We start from the raw sequence: 27,158 nt of genomic DNA on the forward strand, positions 1-27,158 counted from the left end.
TGAAGAAAATAATTCACTAAAAATTAGAATTTAACAAATGAAAGTGAATTATTCAATAAGACTTCAAGAATCAAACAAAATTTAAAAAATGAAAAAAATTATATATATATATATATATATAAATTTATATTATATATATTAATATATATATATATATATATATATATATATATATATATATATATAATTTCCTATTGAGTTCAGGTTGAGGCAAATACTTGAGTATTAGAGCATTCATTGAATGTCCATTTTTTGGTTTAATATTATGAGTAATTTTTCTGAATATGTTATTTTTGGCCATAGGCCTAATTCTTTTGATTGTTGATATATAATATTTCAGTACAGTCTTTTCTTGTAATTGCTAATAAATATTGTACAATTCTAATTGTAGTTCCAGTATTTTTAATTGCTTTTTGTTTTGTTTCTTGTAAACAGGATAGTTTTTTTTTTTTTTTTTTATCCCTTGTATTATTGTGTCAAGGTTATTTATTTATTTTTGGTCACAGTTTTCAGGTAATCCAATTATTCTGATGTTTTCTCTTTTTGTTCTGTTCTCCAGATCTGTTGTTTTTCTTATAAAATGTTTCACATTCTCTTTTATTTTTTCATTCTTTATTATTTTGTTTTGTTATTTCTTGGTCTCACAGATTTACTGTATTTCTTTTTTTAATTCTAATTTTCAAAGAATTATTTTCTTCTTTAAGACTCTGAATATCCTTTCCTAGTTTGCTGACTTTCATAATATCCTTGTTTTTCTTGGATGTTTTTTATTTTTTATTTTTGAAAATTTTCTCCTCTCACTGTTATTTGATTTTCAGTCTTTTTGAGTTCTTCTATAAATTCTTTCTGGGTAGTAACCACTTAACATTACTCTTTGGGGTAAGTGTGGCTTTTTTTTTTCTTTTTTCTTTTTTACTTCACTGTCTTCCTCTGACATTGAATCCTGGCCTTCCCTCTTCCTGTAGTAAGTTTCTGATTTTATGTTTTTGTTTTTTGAATGAGAACTATAGTGTAAGCACCTCTAATCCTGAGATGGGGAGAGAATGGTATTTCTGCCTTCCCTTTAGCTCTCCCTTCTTATCTGGAACCCCAAACTAAAAGCTCCAACTTCCTGCAAGTGCCTGCAGCCAGCAGCATCCCTGCCCCACTGTTTCTGCATTCACCAGGTGTGCTGGTTCTTTCTTGCCCAGGACCATCTCTCTGCAATACACTTGGGCCTGGCATTCCTTAACAAGACAGGTTTTCTCGTCTTTTTGAGCTCAGAACCCTAACTCCCCAGACTATACAGAAGGTGAAAGTTCTTATTATCTGGGCTGAGGCTATCTCTATACCGAGATAGCCCCAGAACTCCCCACTTGCTATCTCAGTGGAGCTAGCCTGAAAATGTTTATATTTTACATTGTTAATGCTCAATCCTGAGGTCTTTGTTGGGGACTTCTTGGATTTTCCCAAGAGGACCCTTGTTCTGTGCCAAGTCTTATTTTGTTTTTATTATTTTAACCTGTCTGAGGTACAATTTTGTTTTGTTTGTGGGGAAAATCTGGAGAGCTTGGAATTTTCTGAACTACTCTGTCATCTTCCCAGAATCCTCCTTATGAAATACTATAAAAGATAGATAATGAATTTCTTACTTTGGTTCAAGCAGCTCCTTAATCATATGCTAATATTTTAAGCCAGTTCTGATAGTAATGGCTTTTGGTATTTGTGATCCTTTTTCTGCTTTAAAGATTGTATTTATCTAGGAGAGCAATGCAGAGTCTTCATATTGCAGTCAAAGTTGGATGCACATGTTCTGTCTAGATGTTCATGATGATATAAAAACATTTAAGAGAGGAACTGGACCTGTGATTGCAATGGTTTAGGGAACCTCTAGACAAGGAAACTATTTTTACCAATGCAGATTAACACCATTTTGTCATTCATCGTTTTAGAGTATTGCTGTGAGGATTTAGAGGTTAAATGACTTGTACAGGGTCACAGAATGTATATCAGATATAGAACTCAAATCTAGATTTTTCTGGCTTTGAGATTAGCTCACTACTGCCTAGTATTTTGTCTCTTTTACAAAATTCACAAGGAGTGTAAACTATCTTGTAGTTTCATGAAGACTGAATAGTTTTCAGTAAATGTATTTACATACAGAAATTTGTATATATATCATAACTAGCACTTTCAACTTTTGATTATATTTAAAATTTGTAAGTTTACTAAAATTTAGCAGAAATAACTTGCCACCTTAAAGTTGGTAGTACTTTCTTGGAGCAGCTTTACTAGTAATAATGCCTTGGCATCAATTAGAAGATTATTATTAGAAAATATTATTATTATTTTTGCTGAGGCAATTGGGGTTAAGTGACTTGCCTAGGGTCACACAGCCAGGAAATGGTAAGTGTCTGAGACCAGATTTGAACTCAGTCCTCCTGACTTCTGGGATGGTGCTCTAACCACTGTGCCACCTAGCTGCCTTGGAAGCTTATTCTTAATAAAGACACGTGTTTTAGATAGTGAACAGAGCACATGACTTCAATACCTGTTGAGTTCAAATTCTGCCTTAAACCTTTACTAGGTATATACCATGGACAAATCACTTAATAGCCATGTGCATTAGTTTCCTAATCTGTAAAATGACATGGTTGGATTCTGGTCTCTGGGTCTCTCAGGTTCTAAACATATGAACCTAATTAAGTTACAAATTATATTTTTTCCCCTACAATTTTTGCCTGAGGGTGAGAACAGAAAAAACCCAGTAGTTGGCAAAAAAAGCAAAATGTTTAGCTATAGAGAATAGAAGCAACTAATGAAAAATTGGAGACTTATTTTGATTTTTACAATCTACTTAATTGACCTTATCCTTTCCCCATAGACAGCAGTATTGCTTTTATAGCATTGAAATGTATCCATCACTTTTACAAGTCTAGTCATTTTTATATTTGTTAAAACCTCAAAACAACTTGAACATTCTATTTATTTATTTTAGGCAATCTCCGATGATTGTAGATCATTCACAAATAGATGGAGACTTAAGTTCTATTGTAACAAGTGCTAAAATAACAGCTCACATTTACACAACATTTTGATGAAGTTATTATTCCAGTGATACAGATTAGGAAAGATGTTCTGAGAGATTAACTGATTTGCCTATAGCCACACAATAGGAAAGAAGGAAGTAAACACAAACATTTACTAATGTAGCTACTAATAGTAGCATCCTACCATATGCTAGGCACTCAACTAAGTACTTTACAAATATTATCTCATTTGGTCCTCACAACAACCCTGAGAAATAAGTGCTATTATCCCCATTTTACAGTTGAGAAAACTGAGACAGATAGTGATTAAATGAATTACCCAGGGTCACCCAGGCTGCCACTATGGGAATGTTGGATTTATGTTTTGAATTCTAGTCTTCCAACTCCAAATCTAATACTCTTTCCACCAGTATATAGTATCTATTAAAATAGGCTGGAGGAGTGTGAATTTTTAGAAATTCAATATAATTTTATTTTTAATGTTTTTCAGGTAGTAGAGAGTTTGTCTTTGGAATGTTTCCTGTTATGTTACAATGGAAATATATTTCTTTGTTAAATTTCATAACTAGTTTCTACCACATAAGGTTGTTTAGAGAATTGAGCAGAAAATACATAAATGAAATTTCTCTGAGCTATAATGTAGGCAGGAGTTATTATTATTATCAGCCTTTTTTTTTCCAACTGATACTGATGAAAAAATGTTGCACACTTAAAGTTTGTGAAAAGTCACATCTGGCAATACATTTAAACTTTGAAGTTAAAACTTAATATAATGTGCTTCTCAGAAACTTGACTCATTCTTCTTTGTTACAATTTTTTTAGAAGGTTACAAAATAGCTTGACTTTGTTACAAAATGGCTTTTTTTCTCCTAGCACCAATTCTTTTTAAAAGTGAGCAGGCACAATCTAGTAATCATTCCTAGATAGGTAATGTAATGGTATGTTTGGGCTTAGTTCTATTTTGTCCTTATCTAATAATTCATATTTAAGATTATAAGCTACAAAAAGCTTTTTTTTCTAAGTCCCTAAAGTCATTTTAAAATATTTTTTAAATTATTGGCCTTTTTTTATTACACTACCATCTAAATAAAAATTTTTGAAGGAAAAAAATGCTTCAGTTATTCTCAGTTGTAATGATGACAACTAGATTAAACAAACACTATCTCTTTATAAAGAGTACCATGCTAAGTAGTGGCATTGTGGCTGAAGCTATATTAGTAACTGAAATTGTTAGGGGAGGTAGTATTTATAGGGTAGAACGACAAGGACAGAACCTTGGGGACGAAATCTAAGAAGTAGGGAGGTAAGAATTTAGGGAGCATTTGCATGTAGGAGCTAGTTAACTCTATGGAAATTGAATGAGATTTTCACAAGAGAGAGCAGAAAATGATTGAAAATAGAAGTTTGAAGAATGATTAGGAAGACGGGCCAATGAAGAAAACAGAAAAATACTTACTAAAGAGTGAAAGTTGAGGGATAGGAAAATATCCAGCAGGGAGGAGTGGGAAGTAGTGCCTTGTGCTGAAAAAACATGGACAAGAGAAGGTTTGAAAAAGGACATTGGATTTGCTAATAGGGAGCAATTCTTGAGGCTGCAGCCTCAGCATAGTGATGGTGATGAGGAAGACAGAATGCAAGGGTTTGAAAGCATGTTTTGTGGTGAGTAAGTGGTAACATCAAGTGTAGACTGCTGCTTCAAACCTTTTGGTATTGAAGAAGAGGGGAAGGAAACAGGTGAAAGGTAATAAGCCTGCTATGTGTCAGGTACTTGTACTAATTTCTTTACAATATACTCCAAAATGCTATGCTTAGGGGTTGAAAATAGCAGAAAAATTTTACAAAGTAATAATGAGAAATTATAAATGAAAGGCTTTTTTTGGTGCTTTTTTCTTGAAATGGACTGTTAGCTATTTTGTTGTGATATTTCTTAATTCTGAATCCATTTCTAAGACAGAGAGGAAGTAAATTTGAGGTTAAGGCAATATGTGATTTTATCTGTGGATGTGATTAAAAGGAACCTACATTAAAATATTCCTTCTTAGGAGCTATTTTATGTTTCCATATCTTCAGAGTTGATTTATGAAAAATTTCAGGTTACTAAATTCTGTGATAGAACATTCATTATTGTTCTGCTTTGCCCAGAAGATACAACTCTAAATAAAGGGGAAAGTAACAAGGGAAAACTTGAAAAGTTGTACGTGAGGAAAAACTACCTAACAACTTCTCAAAGTAAATGCAACAGTGAAATGAAAGGTGGTGGATTCCTTTTTACTGGAGTTTCTCAAATACAAGAGGATGACTGATTTTCATGGATATAATGGAGGATGCTATGACATAGTAGAAACAGTACTGAACTTATAAATTAAAGGATCAGAGTTCAAATTCCGTTTTACTACTTAGACACTCTCAGTGTCTTACCAGTAACCTCTGGACTTCAGGTCCTCATCAGTAAAATGAATGAGTTGATGCAGATAGTCTTTCTCTTCAAATACTAAATCTGTGATGTTTATATTTATTATAATATTATTTATATCCCTGTTAACTAGCATAGAGCTTGGAATTTTCCTTAAGTGAAATTGTTAAACTACTTTTCACTTGTGTCTGACTCTTCTTGACTGCATTTAGGTTTTTCTTGGCAAAGATATTGGAAGAGTTGGTCATTTTCTTTTCTAACTCATTATATAGATGAGGAACTAAGGCAATCAAGGTTAAGTGACTTGCCCAGGGGTACACAGATAGTTAAGTGTCTGAGGTTGAAATTGAGTTTAGGAATGAGTCTTCCTGACTTCAGGCCAGGCACTCTATCTACTGTGCCAACTAGTTGCCTTAAGTGAACAAATGTACTTATTACATCAAATTCTGATTTGTTTTATAAAATGAAAAATTATCAATGTAGAATTATATTAATGCAATTGATACTTGAAAGAGCAATGATTATATGGCCTCTTAAAAATAAGGGATACAGGAAAGAGATTTCTTTCACATCTTTTCCAAATTTACATTTTTTATTATTTTGTTGAAGTTCTAGAAATACATTTTTGATGAATTTATATATTTTTAATGCTGGGAAAGACCTTAAAGATGATCTAATTTTACCATCTCATTTTATAGATAAGGAAAGTAAGGTACAACTATCATTACATACTCAGAGAATTAGTTTCTTGGCTCCTGACCTAAAGGTCTTATGCATAATGATTAGGATATTTTTTTCATATGCTTAAGGATATTTTTATCTTCATATGTTTGAGAAGTGGGTGGGGAATAGCAATATTTTAACTTTTCTTCAAGTTGTATAACTACATTGAAAAGGATTTAAGACTATATATTTTCCATTTTAATCAGTATAGTACCTACTTAAGTTGTCCTCAGATGGAGAAGTACACTGGCATGATTTAAGAATGAGGGAGCCATTTTCTACTTATTTTCAAAGGAAAACCGCTTACTCTAGAGCAAATATAGGGAGAACAAATTTGAGTTACATATAACATTCTGAATTGTTGCTACCATGTTCTTAAAAGTAAAATTTAAAAACATTCCTTTATAAAAGACACATTAGAAAAAGAAAAAAGCTGGACTCTCATTTTCTTTTATTCCTTTGAAACTAGATCCAGAAAACAGAGCAGACTTCAAAAATATCTAAAGATCAAAGGCTAATAAAACAACATAAGAAAGTATGGTGGCAAGAGCACAAAAGGCTCCATGAAATCAGGTAAGAAGTGACAAAACCCCACAAAATGAGAGAATGATTTTATCATTTAGTTCTTGATTAACATTAAGTGCTGATATTCCAAAACTTTGTTTTATTTAGCCTGTTACAATTAAAATTTTAAATTGCAATATAAATAAGTATCTAAAGGTTCTAGCTCCATCATTTCTTCAGCTTAGCTGAGATTCAATAAAGGTTAACATGATTTTACCATTATTTAAAAGAAATCATCCTTTCACCTTTTATAATATTTGAGTCAACACTTTCATTTTTGTTGTCCATTTCTTCCCATCTGTATCCAAGTAGGTTTAAGAATTAACCCATCAAATTATTTGAATTTGATCATCACTAAGGAAATTAAGAAATAAAAAAAAACTCTACTGCACTTATTCTTTAGAAAAATGTAAATTATTTACCAGAGAGAAACAAGTAATGGAAAGCATTATAAATGTTTTCCCCCTTAAAACTCATATCAATGCTTTTCAGATATTAAATTTTTATTAAACATGCACTTCATTAATGTGGTACAAATATTTCTGAAAAAGAACTTTTATTTTAATGAGCATTTTTATTGTGCATATCTAATTTCAAATTTCTGAATATTGTCAATTTACTTTGAATTTAAAATTTAACAACCTGTTGGGAAAGATTCTTACTCTGCCAAGTAGTTTCTAAATGTGGAATATCCAGTTCAAATTTCAGTATGTTGTTTATTATTTTAAGCTTATTTAAAAATAATACATATATTTAAGTCTATATTTCTATATATGCATATCTCTATATATTTAAACTTTTTCCTGTATAGTTCTTCATGGAAAAAATCTTTAAATCAAACTCATTTCCATTCTTCCCCATCCAAAAAGGAGTTTTATTATGCAAATGAAAAGTTTGAACCCATGGGGGAAATTTTTATGAAGTTCTGTTTAACCTGAAACATGATAAAAAGGAAAGTCATTTGGCAACTTTAATTACAATGTTCAATGATGCAAACTCAAATATAAAAGAGGACACTTGGGAGGAATTTTTAACTTTTATATTCTTCTACCTCTCTCAATATGTATATTAAATTGTTCTTGTACTTGATGGAAATTACATGAACATATCATTACAGACAACAACACTTTAAGTTTAGGGTAACACATAGATAATTAAATGGAAGTGAGAAAATGATCAAATGATAGTCAAAATGTGTTTAAGCTTATGACTAGAATTAAAAAGAAAAAGAATACAGATATTTATCAGTGTTATTCTAAAACTTGTTCTAATTTCAATAAATGTTTGTTGAAATTAAAAAGTAGCCAGGAATGAGATGACAGAATAAGAACAAAAACTGGGCATGGGGGTGGGGGGAGGGAAATTAACCAGAAGAACAAGATGAAGCATTTATTCAATGCTACGGGGCAAAACCTTGTGTTGGATAATGGAATAGAGGTAGAAAGCCTGTGGAATAGACCCTGCCTTCAAGAGCCTTTCGTTCAAATCTGAAATTCACCAAGTCAAAATGGGTATGGTTAAAGGTGAGGCCATGGGGGCAGATGGAAGACAGGGTTAAGATGGCTAGCATTGCTTTAAGGAAAAATAAGTAAGCACAAGTTATAGGAATTGAACCAGGACTGCGCAGAATTTAGGGTCAGATAGCATTGAAGCAGCATAATCACAGGGAATCAGGTTAGCATAGATTCTGAGCAGAGAGTAGTGCTACACTACTGTTACTCAGTTATATATACTTTGCACCTTAAGGCACCTCATATTTCTTCCTGTCTCTTATCTGACTCCACCCCATCTTGCCTTTGATTATTCCCAAAAAGATTAGGAAAAGCTCTGAAAATGTCCAATATAAATCAATGGTGCAAAGTCAAATCTGATTAACAGTCTTTCATCACCCATCATTTCCTGCTGCTTACTATGTAGGAGTAATCTCTTAAACATAGTTTATTGCATCACCCTTATGTTAACCTTTCCTCCAAAACATATCAATGGAATGACAGCTGTCTACTTGCCTTAGCAAGTATTGTCCCAGTCATTTTCTCTCTTGTACACATTTTATAAAATTATAGTTTCCTCATTCATTCTCTACTCATTCTCTTTCCAAGTTCCAATCTCCTTCCATGCTACATACTGACTTTTGGACAGTTACTGAATTCTGCTTTACCAACCCAAGAACTTAAATGTAAAAGTCAGTTTTTTCTACACAACTCCCAGGATAGTCTCCAACTTCAAAATAACAAACACCAAACCTGTAAACAACTTTCTTATACTCCCATGTAAGTTCAGGGAAACATGGTATATATAATTTTGGGTTTTCTTGGTATCCAGAATCTGGCATTGTCCCTCTCCAAGGTTCATGTTCCCTTGCTTTCTCTCTTGATGATGGCCGGATGAATCTTAGCCAGGGGATAATCAATAAACTCCTAATAGAGAAAGGTATTCACAGCCTTCCTAAGTGTAACGGACTGAAGCTCGAGTTGATGCACTGAGGTCCCAAGCACGTGAGGCTAAATAGCAATACTCTATTAATATATATGCTTGGAGAAAGAATGGCCCCGCCCACTCTCTGTGCAAGGTTTGATGTGTTGTATAGGAAATGACTTAGAGACGATTTTGGTGGGTGGAGAGAGAATGGCAGAGAGACTGCTGGCCAGGTTCGTGTCGTGGCTGCATGCATTGCTATTGCCATCCCCCTTCACCTCCACAAAGAATAAAGATTGAGGATTTTCCCTTAATCTGAATTCCTGACTCCGGCTGATTTTAAAATACGTGGTCATCACACTAAGTGTTTTGAAATCCAGCACTGTCTCTAACTGTTACTTGTTCTTGCTTTTCTCTGCTGTCCTTCCCACAGAGAGCTGGATTCTACTGAGGCCCAGCCCAGTTTTTAATCTCCTTTTTCTGCCCAGTGGAGGATGTCTCCTCACATTTTGATCTTCACTTTCAGAAGTGGACTTTGTTGAGTCCAGAATAGTTACTGACTTTTTCTTTCCCATCCACTGTACCTCTTTTAGGAACTGGCATCTCTTCCCAAGTAACCTTGGAATTTAGCTTTTTGTTACTATATATTCATCTACTGGGTAACATTGTTAGGAAATATCCTGAACCTGTTGGAATGGAAGAATCGGGAGTTGGGCTTGTCCCATGTGCATCCTGACAGTTTACATTTGATCTCATTGTGCAGAACTCTTGGAAAATGCTGAGCTCTCTCTTTGTCTCTGTCTCTGTTTCGGTCTCTTGTCTGTTTCTCTCTCTCTCCCTCTCTCCTCTCTCTTTCCCTCCCTCCCTCTCCCCCTTCCCTTCTCTTCCTCGCTCCCTCTCTCTCTCTCCTTTCCTTCCCCTCTCCCTCCCTTCCTTCCTCCCTCCTAACCTCCCTTTTCCCCTTCCTCCCTCCCTCCCTCCTTCTCTCTCTCTCTCTCTCTCTCTCTCTGTCTCTCTCTGTCTCTCTCTGTCTCTCTCTGTCTCTCTCTCTGTCTGTCTCTGTCTTTGTCTGTCTCTCTGTCTTTCTCTCTGTCTCTGTCTCTCTGTCTCTCTCTCTGTCTCTTTGTCCCCGCTCTTTGTCCCTGTCTCCCTCTGTCTCTATCTCAAAGAAGACAACTTTCGATCCTCGGTTCCACTTTTCTATTCAGAACCTCAACTTGCTATCTAGGGGGGTACCTATGACTGGGAGTTGCCAACTAGGAATCCATAGTGAGTATCTCCCTCTGACAAGTCCTCCCTCCTTACTGCAGGCAGTTTTCCACTGATTCTTAGTCATGTGGTTTGGCATAATGAAGTCCATTCCCCACAGTGAAAGATGGGCATACTTGAATACAGCATGTACTTTCCTTTTGGCCTAGAATCAACAAAACAATGAGAAATTTAAAGAGTGCATAATAAAACATCCCCTACTCAGTGGTGCACCTGTAACCTCTCCCTGACTTCTGAGGTTCTTAGACAATGTGCTTGGAACTCAGGAGGTATAGGGAAACACACAGATCATCTTTCTGAGACCCCCCCCTCCATACCCACACCCCTGATGGCAGGGAAAGGAATGCAAATAACACCATGTAGTTTCCCACTTTGTGTTTTATTCACATTTCTAGGAGGGCCAGGGTTTGCTGAAGACTCAGGAGCCAGGAACCTAGGGCATCTTTCAGTTCAGGGCATGGAACACAGGATCCATTGTGAACTGAAACTCATGAAGAACAGTACTTTTTCTAGTCATGACTAGCTTGTTGCTGGCAGGGACTTTTGGTTGATTCTGGCTTTACTTAGTTCATCACTGATCAGGGTGAATGGACTCAGCAGGGAGCTCAACAATGAGCAGTACTGCAATTCTACTCCAGCTTTGGTCTGACTCAGACCATTACTATAACGTACCTTCTCTTGTAGATACGTCAAGCCAATTCCTGTGACACACTCACGGGAGACAGAACCTTGCTGCTTTATAGAACTTGGCATGAGGGGGAGGGGAAGGGAAGGAAGCAGATAGATCAAAGGGAATGCCACACAAGAACAAAATCTACTTTGGAGCTAGTTCATTGTTCAAATCTCCCATTGAGATAAGGAAAGTATAGCCAGCACCAATAAGACCAGTCCATCAGCTGGAGGCTCCCATATAAAAAACAATGGCCTGGAGTGACCATACCATAAGGATCTAGATTTCTATCTGACTTATACTATTCATTTCCTCTTCTGCCTTTCCACACTCTTTCCCAATCCCAGATTCAATTCTACTGGTGGACTAGTTCAAAGTGTCTTTCATTAAGGTCATAATCCCCTATGGGGATTGCATAACTGAATGTGGGGGGTTATGAAATTATGATTATCAGTAAATATTTGATATTTTATATCATTTTTATTGATCTATTTTATCTACTATATATTCTGGGTTGCATATACCTATTTAATATAACTATATACCTGAAGTCATGTAACAGTTTCTTGGGCAAAAAGGGGTTGTGAGTAGAAAAGGTTCAAGAAGTCCTAGAGTAGTTAACCACCATTTTATGTTGAAAGAATTATCCAGGCTTACCCTATGATACCAGTACTGGAGTACTTGTTACCTCTAGTTGTATGGTCTATGTATTGTTAGTTTTAGAATACTCACACTGTCCTTATGGTCACATGCTGCTTTGATATTTTAGCCTGTCATCCAAATTATAAGGGCCTATTCTTCAGTTTCCGAAGGTTGTCAGGTTGTCAGAGGTAGTATTGTAATTTATTACTCAACCCCCCTTTACAGTATCTCTATCAAAACTATCTCCTCCTAGTCCCAAATGTTTTTCAGATTCCTGAAAAGAGCCTTATCATATGTAGTAACCCAGGTCTTATTAAAATACTAACCTTATTTCATAATGCTGGTGTTTTCCCAGTCAAAAGCCATTTACTTGGTTGCAAATGTGGAGTATTGCATTCTAAATATCAAGCAGCACTGTCCCCAAAGCACTACAGTATCACTGCTCTTCCCCTGGAACACAGCAGGAAAAATGGCCACAGAGCTGCCAGAATTTGGAGAAGCAGGTGATAGGACTTGCCCCTGGAGATTTGTCACTCTAAGAAGCTAGCAATGAATGTTTGAAATCTCCAGAGTTCCTTCCCTAAGCTTTGCACTAATTCCACCACTCCCCCTGGAGTGACAAAGAGAAGAGGAGCTGCATTTCAGACAAGCCAGTGTTACTGGAATCCTATTGGCACGCACAGTAGTACATTCTTTGAGCTCCTAGGTCATCCTGTGCCTGGGTACTCTCTGCCCCAAACAAAATAGTAAGAGCTCAGACAATGCTCGATTCAAATGAGTGATATGAGATTATAACTTTGGAGCCATTACTGAAGCTTTACACTCACACAGGCTTCAATTTGTATCTTGGACTTTTCTCAATAGTGAATAATCTCTCTGATTTGTGTTTGCCCCCACCCAGAAGTTATCTTTAGAAATATATGATATGAATTATTTTGACTTCTGCCTTGAGGGTTATTCACTTTCCTATTTCAAGCAAGAAAAACTCTCAAGGCTTATAGTGAATGAAAATACTACAACATAGTAAAGAGTACAGAAAGAACCCATCCTTTAAACCATAGTTAAGAAAAATTTCTCCATATCTAGATTTGTTTTCTCTAAGATTTGGGGGAGTCATGGATTTGGGGGAGCCATGGCTGGGTTGGAAATACTTCTCCCTGCTCCAATATGGGAAAAGAATTTAGTATTAATGGAATTGTGTAATTTAAGAGTAAGGGATCCCAGGAGTTAATCAGTCTGATTTGTAACTAAAGAGGAATTTTCAGTATAACAAACTTGATAAGGGGTGAGGATGGGGGCATCTCCAACCCAGCTGTGACTCCCAACTGTTTAGAAAAAGTAGATCTTCCTAGAATAAAACTTTTCTTAATTATCCATGGATTGGATTATGGGTACTTTATGTATTCTTTGCTTTGTAATTAGTTTATTCTCCTGTGTGCCTTGTAAAGGAATCTCTTCTAAATAATCTCAAATGAGAGGCACCTACCTACATCCTCTAAGGTAGCCCAATATATTTTGGGATTATTTAAATTAGTATGATATCTTACATCAAGTTTTCCTAAATCAAATCTAAATTTGCCTCTTTGTAACTTTCCTCCACAGCTTTGTTCTGTCCTCTACAATCAAACATGACAAATCTAATCTGTTCTTTACATAAAAGCTCTTCAAACACATAAGGATAGTTATTGCATATAACTCTCCTCTTCTCTAGGCTCAACAATCCAATTTCCTTTGACTTGTTGTCATATGATATGAATCCATGACTCTTCACTATTTTGGCTGTCCTTCTCTGGATGCTTCCCAGGTTAAGGTGTCTTCCTTAAATGATATACATAACAGGACACATTTATCCAGATGTGGTTTAGCAATCTGTACCGATGGTTTAGGTTGGTTGGATGGTTACTGTATTTCATTCACAAAGAGGACCCAAAATGACATCATTATGTTAGAGTTGAGTTATAGTGTATCAAGCTGTGACTGATCAGATTAATATAAAATAGAAATCCTACACCATAGGTCAGATACAAATAATCCCTATGCACATTTGGGATGCATTATCTAACTGTACATCTCATATACATGAGATCTGATAAGGGCATACTAAGCTGGGTGGTCCTGTGCCAGTGTCTCCCATGTCATATAATCAGTTCTAAAGTTCTTAAGAGAGACCTTGAAAGTGTCTTTGTATTGCTTTTTCTGACCACCTTATGGGTGCTTGCCCTTTGTGAGTTCTCCATAAAATAATTTTTTTGGCAAGTGTACATTTGGCATTCAAACAGCCCAGTGGAGTTGTGCTCTCTGCAGTAGTGTTGGAATGCTTGGCAGTTTAGTTCAATGTCTGGTACCTTACTCTTCCAGGTGATATTTAGAATGGAAGTGATTTAGTTTCCTGGCATGGTGCTAATAGACTAGGAATAGACTGTCTTATGATAGTCATAGGTGGGTGTCTCTCTTAGTCATTGCTGGAAAGATTTTTGCTAGAGTCTGCCTTACTAGGCTGACCTTACACCTAGAAAAAGTTATTATCTACCTGAGAGCCAGTGTGGCTTAAAAGGGGCCAAGAAACAGTAGGTATGGTATCTACTGCACAACTCCTGGAGAAATGCTAAGAACAGAACAGAGGTCTGCATGCAACATTTGTAGTTCTGACCAAGGATTTTGATATTATCAGTTCATGAGGCTTGTGGAAAATTATGTCAAAATGATTGCCCAGAGAAATTCTTCAGTATAATATGTTAATTTCATGATGGCATGCCTGTCTAGGTTCTGGACAATGGACAATGCTCTTGAACTTTCCCAGTCACCAATGGAGTGAAACAAGGCTGTGTGCTTGCTTCCATGTTTTTTTAGCATAATGTTTTCAGCCATGTTGTATTCAACATGTGAGGTCAAACATAGAATCAGAATCAGCTGTCATACTGTTGGTAAATTCTTCAACTTAAAAAGGCTACAAGTCAAAACTAAAAGTAGAGGAAATGTTGGTGCACAATTTTTTGTTTGCAGATGGTTTTGCACTCAATATAGCCTCTGAAGCTGAAATGTAACATAGATCGATTCTCTGCTGTTTGTGCTTATTTTGGTCTAACAAATAACACAAGGAAACAAAGGTTCTCCATCAATCAGCACCACATCATCCATATGTAGAACCATCTAGTTACAGCAAATGATAAAGTTTTGAATGCTGTGGATATGTTCATTTACCTTGGCACAGTGCTTTCCAGGAATGTCCACATTGTTAATGAGATTCACACATGCATTACCAGAGCTGGCTCAGTGTTAGAGAGACTCTGAAGGAAAGGGTGGGAAAGGAGAGGTATGAGATTGACTACCAAACTGAAACTCTATAGAGCAGTTGTGCTGATCTCATTGTTATAATATGGCTTATCAAATTTTAAAATTGTGACAATTTTATTATTATAGGAATAAGAATATTATTCTTGCCATACTATTATTCTTAATAATGATAATCATGATAAAATAGCATTTATATAGCACTTTAAAATTTAATATAAAATTTATCTTCTTTTATCTTCACTAAAACTTTGGGAAGTAGCTGTTATCCCCATTGTCCAGATGAGGATATGGAAGCATTGGTCCTCTTCAAAAACAGGACAAACAACATTTTTTTTTATTATATAGCAGAGATTTTTATCTCAGACTTTATCATGTCACCACTACTATTATCACCACCATCACCACCATCACCACCATCATCATCATCATCATCATGATAACCATCATTATCCTAGTATTGAAGAGTTGTATGTATTTATAAAGTAATTTTTATTGTTTTGTGATATAGTGCTCAAATGATAATCTGACATCTGTATAATCTCTTATGGATTACTAAATGCATTTGTGTATGATCCCATTTGATATTTCTAAACAACACTGTGAAATAGAGAGGAGAGGTACTTTTCAACTCAGCAGTGTGAAAATTGAGACTCTTAGAGAGTAAATGAATCATGTAAGGACTTGGACTCTACTCGAATAGAGTATATAAATAGAACCCAAGTATACTACATTGTTTCATAGAATAAGAAAGCATTAGTTTAAAAGTACTTTCGTGGACTTTTATTCTTTATCAAAACAAATGTAAACCTTAATAAACCCACTTATTTGTTTGGCAGCATAGGTTTTATGTTGTCAAACATTATAATTAAAACTGAAAAACCAATTATGGTAGAAAAATTATTTAAGTGAATGGTATCTTTTTCCTCATCTATAAATGACTTTGAATCTAGGATCAAATCAAATGAGACTAAGAGGCGATTAAGGTCATAGGGATGACAAAAGCACCACCAGAATAGGATAAATTGGAATTGGTAGCCAGAGAAGGATGAAGGAGGAAGAAGAGTATCAGGGGAGAGAGTTATAAAGAAAAGATTTAACAAGATTAGTGGATAGATTGAAAAGGAAAAAGGGAAGATTGTTAGAAGCAGAAAACTCTACAAAAGAAGCTTCTTACCCTTGCTATTTGTTTTTGTATACTTTCTCTTTGCTCTCTGTCTCTCTCTGTCTCTCTCCCTGCATCTTCCTCCTCCTCCTCTTCCTCCTCCTCCTCCTCCTCCTCCTCCTCCTCCTCCTCCTCCTCCTCCTCCTCCTCCTCCTTCTTCTTCTTCTTCTTCTTCTTCTTCTTCTTCTTCTTCTTCTTCTTCTTCTTCTTCTTCTTCTTCTCTCTCTCTCTCTCTCTCTCTCTCCCCTTTTTTCCCTTTCTCCTTCTCTCTCTTAGTATTCTCTCAACTATAATCTTTGCTTCTTCTTCTACTGCCTTCTAATCCAAGGACTGTATTGCATGGATCCCTAACCAATCTGTGAATAGTTTTCAAGGAGTCTATGAATTTAGGTGAGACAAAAATATTTTTACTTTCATTAACCTCAAACTGGAATTTAGCATTTCCTTCAGTTTTGAGTTTAAAAAAATATTCTGAGAAGAGGACCCATAGACTTCACCAGATTACCAAGGGAGTCTGTAACAACAACAGCAAAAAAGGGATAAAAACTTCTGAATAAAACTAATTTAGCCTAAAATGTCTTCTGCTAAGAATCCTTTTTATGTATATTGAATTAGAGATTCAGTATTTTCAAATGTGATATTTGTACAATTTTTTTGTTTAACACTGATGCTTTAAGATAAGAAGATAAGCTTTTATATTCTAGGATTTCCATTTTCAAAGCTGGTTAATTTTTCTCTACAAACGATTGAATGTAAATAGTGGATACTTTGCTTTTTAAAAATTAACATCAACTTAAAAGGTCTTTAAAATCAGGATACTGGATAGTATAGTGGATAAAGCACTGGCCCTGGAGTCAGAAGGGGCAGAGTTTAAATCTGGCTTCAGACACCTGACACTTACTAGCTGTGTGACTTCAGACAAGTCATTTAACACTGATTACTTTACACACATATTTTAAAAGGTCTTTAAAATTAGCCATATATTACTATTCATTATAAATAGAAGTCAAATGTGTAATTATTGTAGAATTAATCAAAGCATATTATGCATTTGCATTTATAACAAGGACTTAAACAAATTCTATCTGGTTATATTTTTAAAATGGACTTTTCCCCACTCATTTCAGATATAAAACAGAATCTGAAATTAAAAGTTTTTTTGATGAACAGAGCACTGGAAATGAATGTCTTTTCAACCTCAAGGATTTTGGTGAGAATTATTTTATACTATTTTTAGGAAGAGCTCCTTTTGCCTACTCAGGGTCACTTTGATGAGGTTCTAGTGGCAGTCATAGAGAGTTGTGGGAATCCTCTTTTGGTCAGAGGCGTAGGTTCTTTGTGAACCCAAAAAGTTTTAGGTAGCAAAAATGGAAGTTTATTGTTGGATGAAAAGTCAGCTTTCTTTAAAAACTGACTTCTTCATTTGCAAAGTCCTATTAGGGAAATGGAGGCTGACACTGAGAAGAGAATGCCTTCTTAGTGGGCAGGGTTCTTGTAGCTATACCAAAGAGGCAGAGCATGCTACTTTTGACTTTCTGCAAAGAAATGAAAGAAATGAGTAAACAGAAACCTATTTTTTGAGTAGATCTTGGCGGGGGGGGGGAAGAGCAGAGGGAGGGGAAGCTGGGGACAGTTTAAACTGATCAGACCAGGACCTCCCAAGTGAAATTACTTTGAAGGCTTTTTCAGCCTGAATTTGAATGGAGATCTGGCTATCAATGGAGGTGATTTGCCTTAGAAATAGCCTAGTCAGATGACACCACTTAACTTGTCCGGGGAGATATGCTTCCCAAGAGGGCCTGATACTCAAATTTCCCTTCTTTACAAATCAAAGGATACACAATTTTAGAGTGTTAATTTTATGGAACAAAAGGGGACATAGTTTCACACCTCCATCAACTTCATGTATTCATTGAAAAAATATATAAATTTCTGTTTGTTTTTCTTAGAACAATTATTTAAAAAACCCTGAATTTAGGCTTGTTCTTTCTGAAAAGAAGCTTGACAAAATATCATTGTGAATTTCAGTGAGGAAATTTTGTCTTTCTGTTTTAGAACTTGCATTATCAGAAGAATGGAACAAATATCTACAGAATGTACTAGAACCTATCTTCCAGTTGAAAGAAGATTTGAAATGTAAATCTGAGTTGCTGTTTGATACTTCAAACCCAACCTCATCAGAAAATGTGTTTGATGCACAGAAGATGAAAGAAGAGGTCAGGCTTATACTTATTACATTTGAAAAATGTTGGCATACAGATATTTATGTTTTTTGTTCTGACCTTCAAGATAGAGACATTCAGCCATCTTTAGGAAATTGTGGAATTTCTAGAAATTTTTAAATTAGGTGGTAGTTCTTGGATTCTAGAGCATGTATTAGATGGCTACCTGTACTACAAACTCCTGGAAATCCTTTCATCCTTATTTCTGTGCATTGTAGTTGAATACAACAGAACATAAACCAAAACAGAAATGCATGGCTGCACAAATATTCCATTTATTCGAATCTGAGCCCAGGGAAATCCAGGCAGAAAATGGGGGTGAGAATAATTGGCTAGAAGTAGTGAATATTTAAGAGTGGATTAATTCTCTCCCTAATTCTGCTGGAGTAAACATGAGTTATACTGGGAGCTTTCATAAACATTGTACATGAATATAAGTTCTACTTCTAGTTTCCTTGTCCAAAAATATCTTTAAGGATCTCTTAATGTGCCCCCCTTTCCTGTCTGCAATCTCCTTTCTGTTTCTTCTTTTTTGTTGTTCAGTTGTTTTTACAGTTGTGACCAACTTTTCTTGGTAAAGATACTGGAGTAGTTTGCCATTTCCTTTTCCAGCTCATTTTACAAATGAAGAAACTAAGGCAAATGGGGTTAAGTGACTTGCACAGGGTCACATAACTAGTAAAAGTGTGATATCAAATTTGAACTCATGAAGAGGGATCTTTCTGACTTTAGGTCTGCCCCTATCCAATATGCCACCTAGCTGCCTGTTTTTTCTCTTATAAATCTCATGTTTCATAGCAATGGTTCCTAATACCACTGTTTGTAACAATGTATGTATGTATGTATATCCAAAAGATATGAGTATGTATTGCACATGCCTATTTATGTGTGTATATATTACATATATGTATATATATTTAAAGAATATGTATATATATATTTCATCTATATATGATTTCATAAATGTAAAGAAGTTCAGCATAAGAAAACTCTCTCTAATTTATAGTCTTAGTTATTAGTTACAAGTCTTAGAAGTTTGTCAGAACTCTCCAAGGATTTAAATAGTTTGCTCAGGGAGGCAAGGCTTGAAAAACAGGTTGTTCTAGCTCTGAGGGCAGCTCTCTTTTTTTGTAAATTTATTTATAGTTATCTCTGTTTCATCTTACTACTGGTAAAACTGTAATAATTTGTGCTAAAATTGTACTAAATATCAAATAGGTTGAATTAGTAAAGAAACAATTGAAGACTATTTTTAGAAGACTTACTCATGAACAAATGCTTTTGGAACAGGAACTTGCAGATTCTGGAATAAAAGTAAGTACATTGGAGATAACACTTCAATTATGAATGAGATTAACAGAAAACAAATTAACTCATTTGTATTAAATGAATAATAAATGAGTTCCTTTGCAGGTATTAATTCATCGTTCAGAAGAAAAAATTGACCAGTTTCATGAACTCCCTTTAGAGCTACAAACTTTGAATTGTCCTTATCCTGATTTGAAATCTTCAATTCTTAAGGAGTTTTTAAAATTTACAGAGGAATCTTGGAAGAAACTTGAAGAGATTGAACAACATTTAAAAGCCATACACAGGTAATCAGCAGTCATCTTATTTTCTTTTTTAAAAGAAATTTTTCATACTATTGAGTTTTGCAGTAGTTTATAACCTGATTTTATTTTTCATTGGATTAACTTGTGTAATTAAAAGGGTTGTCTTTTTAAAATAATTTATCTGAAGTACTAGATTAAATATTTTCTATATTAAAAATTGTCCAAAAAATACCCTATCCACTTAAGCTCTTAGACTAGAAATACTTTTCAAAAATTAATTTACAGTAACTATAAATATCAGGCCAAAAATTTGTTCTTTTCCAAAGGAAATTAGTAAGCAGAATTACATGTAAACATTGAGAAAAATAGGATCACGTAATTTGCTTCATCTAACCTATTTCAGTTCTAACTTACAATGAAAACAAATATTGTTTTATTTCTTTATATTCTAGGAATGCATATAATTGGAGCAAACAAAAATTTTCTATTAGGGTTTTCATACCTGAAATATTCCAAAAGATGTGTAGTGTTTCAGTTCTTATCTAGGCATGACATATTTCTACAAATTGCCATTATAATGCTGAATGATTTTTTTCCATCTGTGAATTTGATTATTTTCTGTGTTATTTAGAATGCCAACAACTTTATCCCAAAACATAAAAGAAATGCCACATTGGATCAAAACCAATACATCATCCAATTCTCTCCTCTAATTTCAGACTCTCTTGTGGTGATCACATCAGCTCTCATAGGTTCAAGTATTACCTTAATTTCCAAGTGTTCACCATTCAGCCCCATTCTCTGAACTCCAGTCATGTTTTAATAATGATCTGTGAAATATTTCCTTTAGAATATCCATAGATACCTCAAGCCCGACATTTCTAATACAATATTAATTATCTACCCTACTAAGCCTACCTTCATCAAAACTTTCTTTTTGTTGAAGATAACATAAAGCTCAGCTTTACATCCTAGAATTCCTCTTTTCATTTACATAATGAGTCATTTGCTAAATCTTATCTATTCTATCTTCACAGAATTTCTCATATGTCTCTCCTTTATTCCACTCACATAGCAGCTGTCATTCTAATTCAGAGCCTAGCATCTCTTCCCTAGATAACCATTAAAGCTATTTGATTGATAGAGCAGATTCAAGATGGTAGAGTAAAGTGAGCATTTGTGCTGCGCTTTACCAAAATTCCCCTGTAAAATTTTTAAAAAGTGCAACAAGTTGAATTCTAAGCAGCATAATCAACAAAAAAGTACAGTGAATATATTTTTTTTCCTGCCTAGGACATGTTAGGAAGACAGAAAAATAGGTCTTTGGATATTGGGGCTAGAGTTTACCATAATACAGACAAAATGGCAGGGACCATTGACATTAGAGGTGGTAGTAGTATTAGCAGTGGTACTAGAAGTGCTCAGTATTTAGAATCTGTAAAGGAATTGAATACCTGATCAGAAAGAGTTGATGGGGAATCCTTCTGTTAGCATTGAATGCAAGACCAGGTGCCACTTGGCAATTCTATTGTCTGTTACCCAATTCTTGATTAGAATTCCAGGGCAGAGAAGAACTCTTGCAGTGGTGGGGAAACAGAGGCCCACCTAGTTACAGATTATAGTTCCAGGATGGAGAGGAGTTGTGGTTATGATTGATTAGGTGCCATACCTGGACAAGGATCAAAATGTAGACCAGGAGAGCATCGACCACATCATCTTGGAAACATCAACAACTTACAGATCCTCAGACTTCACTGTGAAAAATGGCAGGATATAAAAACCCAAGGTTCGGGACAGTCACCTCAATCCTCAGAAAGAAGAGCACACCCCAAATCTATCATGAAGTCTGAAGTCAAGAAATAGACTAGAAAAATGAGCAAACAAAAATAAAGAATTTGACCGTAAAAGGCTGCTATGATGACAGGGAAACTCAAAGCACAAATTCAGAAGAAGACAGTGATATATAAACACAATTACAAATCACTCTTTACACATAAGAAGACAGATCTAAATAATTGAAGAGATATTAATTGCTTTTGGGTAGGCCAAGACAATTTAATAAAAATGATAATGCTATCTAAATACTAATCAAACTACTAAAGAACTGTTTTATAAAGCTAGAAAAAATAATAATTCACTGGAAAGAAGAAACAGTCAGTAATATTAAGGGAATCAATGAAAAAAAAGTGAAGGAAGGTACCTTAGTAGTATCAGATCTCAAACTATACTACAAAGTGAAACGGAATAAGAAATAGAGTGGTTGATCAATGGTATAAATTAGTTATGTAAAATACAGAAGGAAATGAACACAGTAACTTAGTGTGAGGTAAAGACAATTATCCAAACTATTAGAATGAGAACTCTTTTTTGACAAAAATTTTTGGGAAAACTGGAAAGCAGTCTGACAGAAACTAGAATGTCTTGTATCCTATACCAAGATAAACACAATGGGTCCATGATTTGGATGTAAAAGGTGATATCATAAGCAAATGGGAAAAATATGTCAATCAGATCTATGGATAAGGAAAGTGCTTGTGATCAAACAAGAGATAGAGAGGACCACAAAAAATAAAATGGGTAATTTTGATTACATAAAAATAAAAAAAGGTTTGTTTAAATGAAACTAATGTGGCCAAAATTAGAAGAAAAGTGGGAAATTGGGGAAAATATTTCATACTAAATTTCTTTGATAAAAGTCTCATTTTTCAAATATATAGGAAATTGAGTCAAATTTATAAAAAAAAAAAAAGAGCCATTTCCCATTGATAAATGGTCAAAGACATGAACAAGCAGTTTTCAGAACTCAAAGCTATCAATAACCATATGAAAAATAATTTAAATAATTATTGATTATAGAAATGCAGATTAAAACAACTCTGAGGCTCCACCTTATACCTGTCAGATTGTCTAAGACGACAGAAAAGGAAAAAAGACAAATGCTGGATCAGATGTGGGAAAATGGGTTCATTAATGCACTGTTGGTAGATCTATGGGTAGGTCTAACCGTTCTGGACAATAATTTGAACTTTGCCCAAAGGATACTTTGTGCATATCTTGAAACCCAGTGATACTGTTAATAGTATCCACAGAGAGCAATAACAAAGAATTTATGGATTAAAAAAACATTTATAGCAGTTCTTTTTGTGATGGCAAAGAAATAGAAATTGAGGGGATGCCAATCAATTGGGGAATGGATAAACAAATTATGATATAAGATTGTGATGGAATACTATTGTACTATAATAAATGTCAAGGGGAATGATGTTAGAAAAACCAGAGAAAACTTATATGAGTTGATGCAAAGTGAAGTGAGCAGAATTAGAACATTGTGCATAACAGTAATAGCCATATTTTAATGATGATCAGCTGACTTAGTTAATCTGATCTATATAGTGATTCACATTAATTCCAAAGGACTCATGATGAAAAATGTTGTTCACTTCCCAAAAAAGGATTGATGAACTCTGAATGAAGATTGAACTATATTTTTTCACTTTATTTTTCTTATTTCCCTCTCCTCTCCTACAATATGGTTAATGTGGAACAATGTTTAAAAATGACATATATAATAGGTATCATACCGTTTGCCTTCTCAATGGTAAGGGAAAATGTAGAGGAAGGGAGAGAATTTTAAATTGAAAATTAAAATGAAAAAAATTTAAAGATTCAAAGCTACTTAATTCTCTCTGCTTCTAGTCTTTCTTCTTACCAATTCATCCTCTATGTGACTACCAAAATAATTTTCCTAAAACATTTGTCTAATAATGTTATTACCTTCCTCAAAAAACTTTGGTGTCTTCCCTGTGCCCTAGAATAAAGCTCAAATTCTTTAGCTTGCCATGAAGTGTCATTGGTACTTTTCCTTGTCCAATCTTCTTCATATTACCTTCATGACTGGGTTATGATCTGTTCTCTGAATTTAACACTTTATTTATTATATGAATGCATCTGTACTTACTGTTCCCCATGCTTGGGACAGTCTTCTTGATCCACCTAATCTTAGAATCTTTGTTTTCTTTCAAGGTTCACCTCAGGTATCATATCTTTTTTGAAGATTCCCTAATTCCACTACCAAGTGTTAGTGAACTCTCCTCATTTTTGCTTGTACTATACTTATCTGTATCTAAGTTGTACCTCTCTACTGTCTCTTTGTGGGCAAGGACTTTGTTTTGTTTTGTTTTTGTGAATCTGTATGTCTCATAGAGCAGATAGATGGTGCAGTATATAGAGTTCTGACCCAGTCGTCAGGAAGAACTGAGTTCAAATGTGGCCTCATCTAATTATTAGTTTTGTGATCCTGGGCAAATCACTTAATTCTGATTGCTTCATTTTTTTCATATGTAAAATGAGCTGAATGGGGAAATGCCAAGCTATTCCAGTTTGCCAAATAGCGTTTCCAAGAATTGAATGTGATTGAAACAGTAAAAAACAATGCATCCCATATTGAGCACAGTGTCTTGCTTATCAACTGCTTGGTGCAATGAATTAACTATATTATTAGAGTGATTGAAAGGGGTGAAGAAAGAACACAGTATTTACTTCTTCATGGTGACTTTAAGCAATTTCCAAAAGAAAGTTTGTTTGAAAAGTAAGGGAAGTGATAGTATATGTTTACAGTGAAGAGAAAATAGAAGACTTGTGTACTAGAATGATCCTACTGTAATAATAATTCAATTAACAACTCCCCAAGAAAAGAAGCTCTTTCACATGAAGTTAGCTATTCTATATTTAAAAAAAACTTTCCAAACTTCATAAATCATGCAAAGCAAGTTGTCAGTATTTGAGAATTCATGACAAAAAAATTCAATACGCATCTTTAAGTATATCTTTAAGTAAGAGTTTCTCTTTGTCAGCCTATTTGAATGTAAAAGACCCAACTCTAGGGACAACTGAAGCTTTTCATCTATTTCCAGTTTCTTTATAAGCCCTTTTCCCTTTGGTGGAGATCTTTCAGGTGTCCAAAACCTCTGTGATTTCTTCCTTTTCTCTATCCAAGAAATGCATGGGATAAAAAGTACTGGATTAGGAGTTTATAGATCTGGATTTTAATTCTGTCTCTGATACCACTAATTAGGCAATTCACTTGACCTTTGGACTTCTGTTTTCCAATAGGTTAAATGAAGAAATTGGATTAAAAGAGCCTTTTAAAAAATTGTCTATCATTGAATAATTGGGAATATTTTAGTAGATTCATTATTTCATCTTTGAGAATATTTTCTCCACTAGAACACACAGAAAGGCATCTATGCTTTCTCAACTATACTATTGTTTATACTACTTTTATTTATGTATTTCCAAAATGCTTCCATGCTGGAGGCCTTTTTCTGGTTATTTTAATTTTTTGGATATATGAACACATCACTCATCTTGTTCTGTATCTGTTACTTCTTTTTCTTACTAGATGACTGATTCACTTCTTTTTTTTTTTTTTTTTTTGCAGTCATATGTATCTTTAGTAATGCCATTTATGCTACTTTTCAAGCATTAGTATTGTTAGCATTCTGTAACCTATCTTTGCACAATCCTTTCTTTTGTATGTGATTTTGGCTGTTTCAAGATCATGCTATTATTTCATGATTCTACGTCATAGAGTTTCATCCAGAGAATATGCCAGAAAAGAGTTTTTTGTGATGGCAAATACTTTGGGATTGTTAAGAGCACTGAATAGTTTCCCAAATGGGATCTAGCCTGATATCCTCCTCTTACTTGCTTTGGAACCCAATTTATTGTTAGGACAATTACTATTCAAGATAACTATAGGTGGAATAATCATACCCACTCATCTAATAATATTTTATAATCTTGGAAATCTGTTTTTCATATGTTTTTTCAATTTAGAAGGTTTTATATTGCTGTAGGTTTCATTGAGGTGACTAGCTTTCAGGAATTCACATATAATTAGTACATTGTTAGGTATAAATAGGAGTACAACTTGTTGCTTAACATAAGTGAATATGCCCATAGATATGTCTGCCCTTCTAGAGGCTCCTCCTGGGCCTAACTCTGAGGAACTCAGGTGCCTGAAGGATCCCTGCTGTGGCTTGCATTAGCACCTGTTGGCCACTAATTCCTACATGCTTTGGGTATTTTCTTCAGCTATTAAAATGTAAGATCCTTGAAGGCCAGGACTGACTTGCATTTGTTCCTTCAGTTTTCCATGAAGTGCCTGACCCAGAGTAAGCAATTAATAAATGTTTTTTTTCTGCCTATTTACAAGCCTATCTTTACTTTTTCATTCTCTTTGACTCAGCAATACTACTAGGTCTATATCCCAAAGAGACCATAAAAAAGAGAAAAAAAAAACCTACATGTACAAAAATATTTGTAGCAATTCTTTTTGAGGTGACAAAGAATTAGAAATTGAGGAGATACTCATCAATTGCTGAACAAGTTGTGTTATATAAGTTGTGTAATGGAATGCTATTGTGCTATAAGAAATGATAAACAAACATTTTTCAGAAAAACTTGGAAAATTTACATGAACTGATGCTGAGTGAAGTGAGCAGAACCAGGAGAACATTATACACAGTAACAGCAACATAGTATGATCAGCTTTGACAGATTTAGCTCTTCTAAGTAATACAATGATCTAAGGCAATTCCAAAAGACTCATGGTGGAAAATGCTATCCATAATCAGAAAAAGAACTGTGGAGCCTGAATGCTGATTAAAATGTATTATTTTCACTTTTGTTATTGTTTTCTGTCTCATAGTTTTTCCCTTTTGTTCTGATTGTTCTTTCACAATATGACTAATGTGAAAATATATTTAATATGGCCATACATATGTAAAACTATGTTGAGGAGGAGGAGGGAAAAATTTGGAACTCAAAATCTTATAAAAATATGTCATAAACTTTCTTTACATATAATAAAAGAAAACCCTAAAATACTATTAAGTGGCAAGGGGGCAAGGAAGAATATCCTTGCTTTTGAGGAAAAGATTTAGAATATTTTTGAGGAAAAAAAAATTCTTTGTATTAAATAAAATTGAATTAGTAAAGTAAGTTATGTATGCCTTGTTTGATATGAACCTTCAAAATTCAAAACACCACATTTTCTTTTTTTTCTTTTTAAAAATAATAGCTTTTTATTTTTGAAGTATATGCAATGATAGTTTTCAACACTTACCTTTGTAAAACCTTTTATTCCACATTTTTCTCCTTCCTTTCCCCCCATTCCCTACCCTAGACAGCAAATAATC

General features: G+C 34.4%; 1 protein-coding gene across 1 annotated transcript in view; it reads left to right on the forward strand.

The window, feature by feature from the left end:
* CCDC148 (coiled-coil domain containing 148) overlaps positions 1 to 27,158 on the forward strand; it is a 279,517-nt gene that overhangs the window by 86,900 nt on the left and 165,459 nt on the right. The window contains exons 4-8 of the mRNA XM_031960644.1: positions 6,635 to 6,738; positions 17,309 to 17,391; positions 18,237 to 18,397; positions 19,622 to 19,717; positions 19,817 to 19,998. Of these exons, the coding sequence (XP_031816504.1) occupies positions 6,635 to 6,738; positions 17,309 to 17,391; positions 18,237 to 18,397; positions 19,622 to 19,717; positions 19,817 to 19,998 (626 nt within the window). The remainder of the gene's footprint in view (positions 1 to 6,634; positions 6,739 to 17,308; positions 17,392 to 18,236; positions 18,398 to 19,621; positions 19,718 to 19,816; positions 19,999 to 27,158) is intronic.

Source organism: Sarcophilus harrisii, chromosome 3 (genome assembly GCF_902635505.1).
Source record: "Sarcophilus harrisii chromosome 3, mSarHar1.11, whole genome shotgun sequence".
In the NCBI taxonomy this organism is placed as follows: Eukaryota; Metazoa; Chordata; class Mammalia; order Dasyuromorphia; family Dasyuridae; genus Sarcophilus; species Sarcophilus harrisii.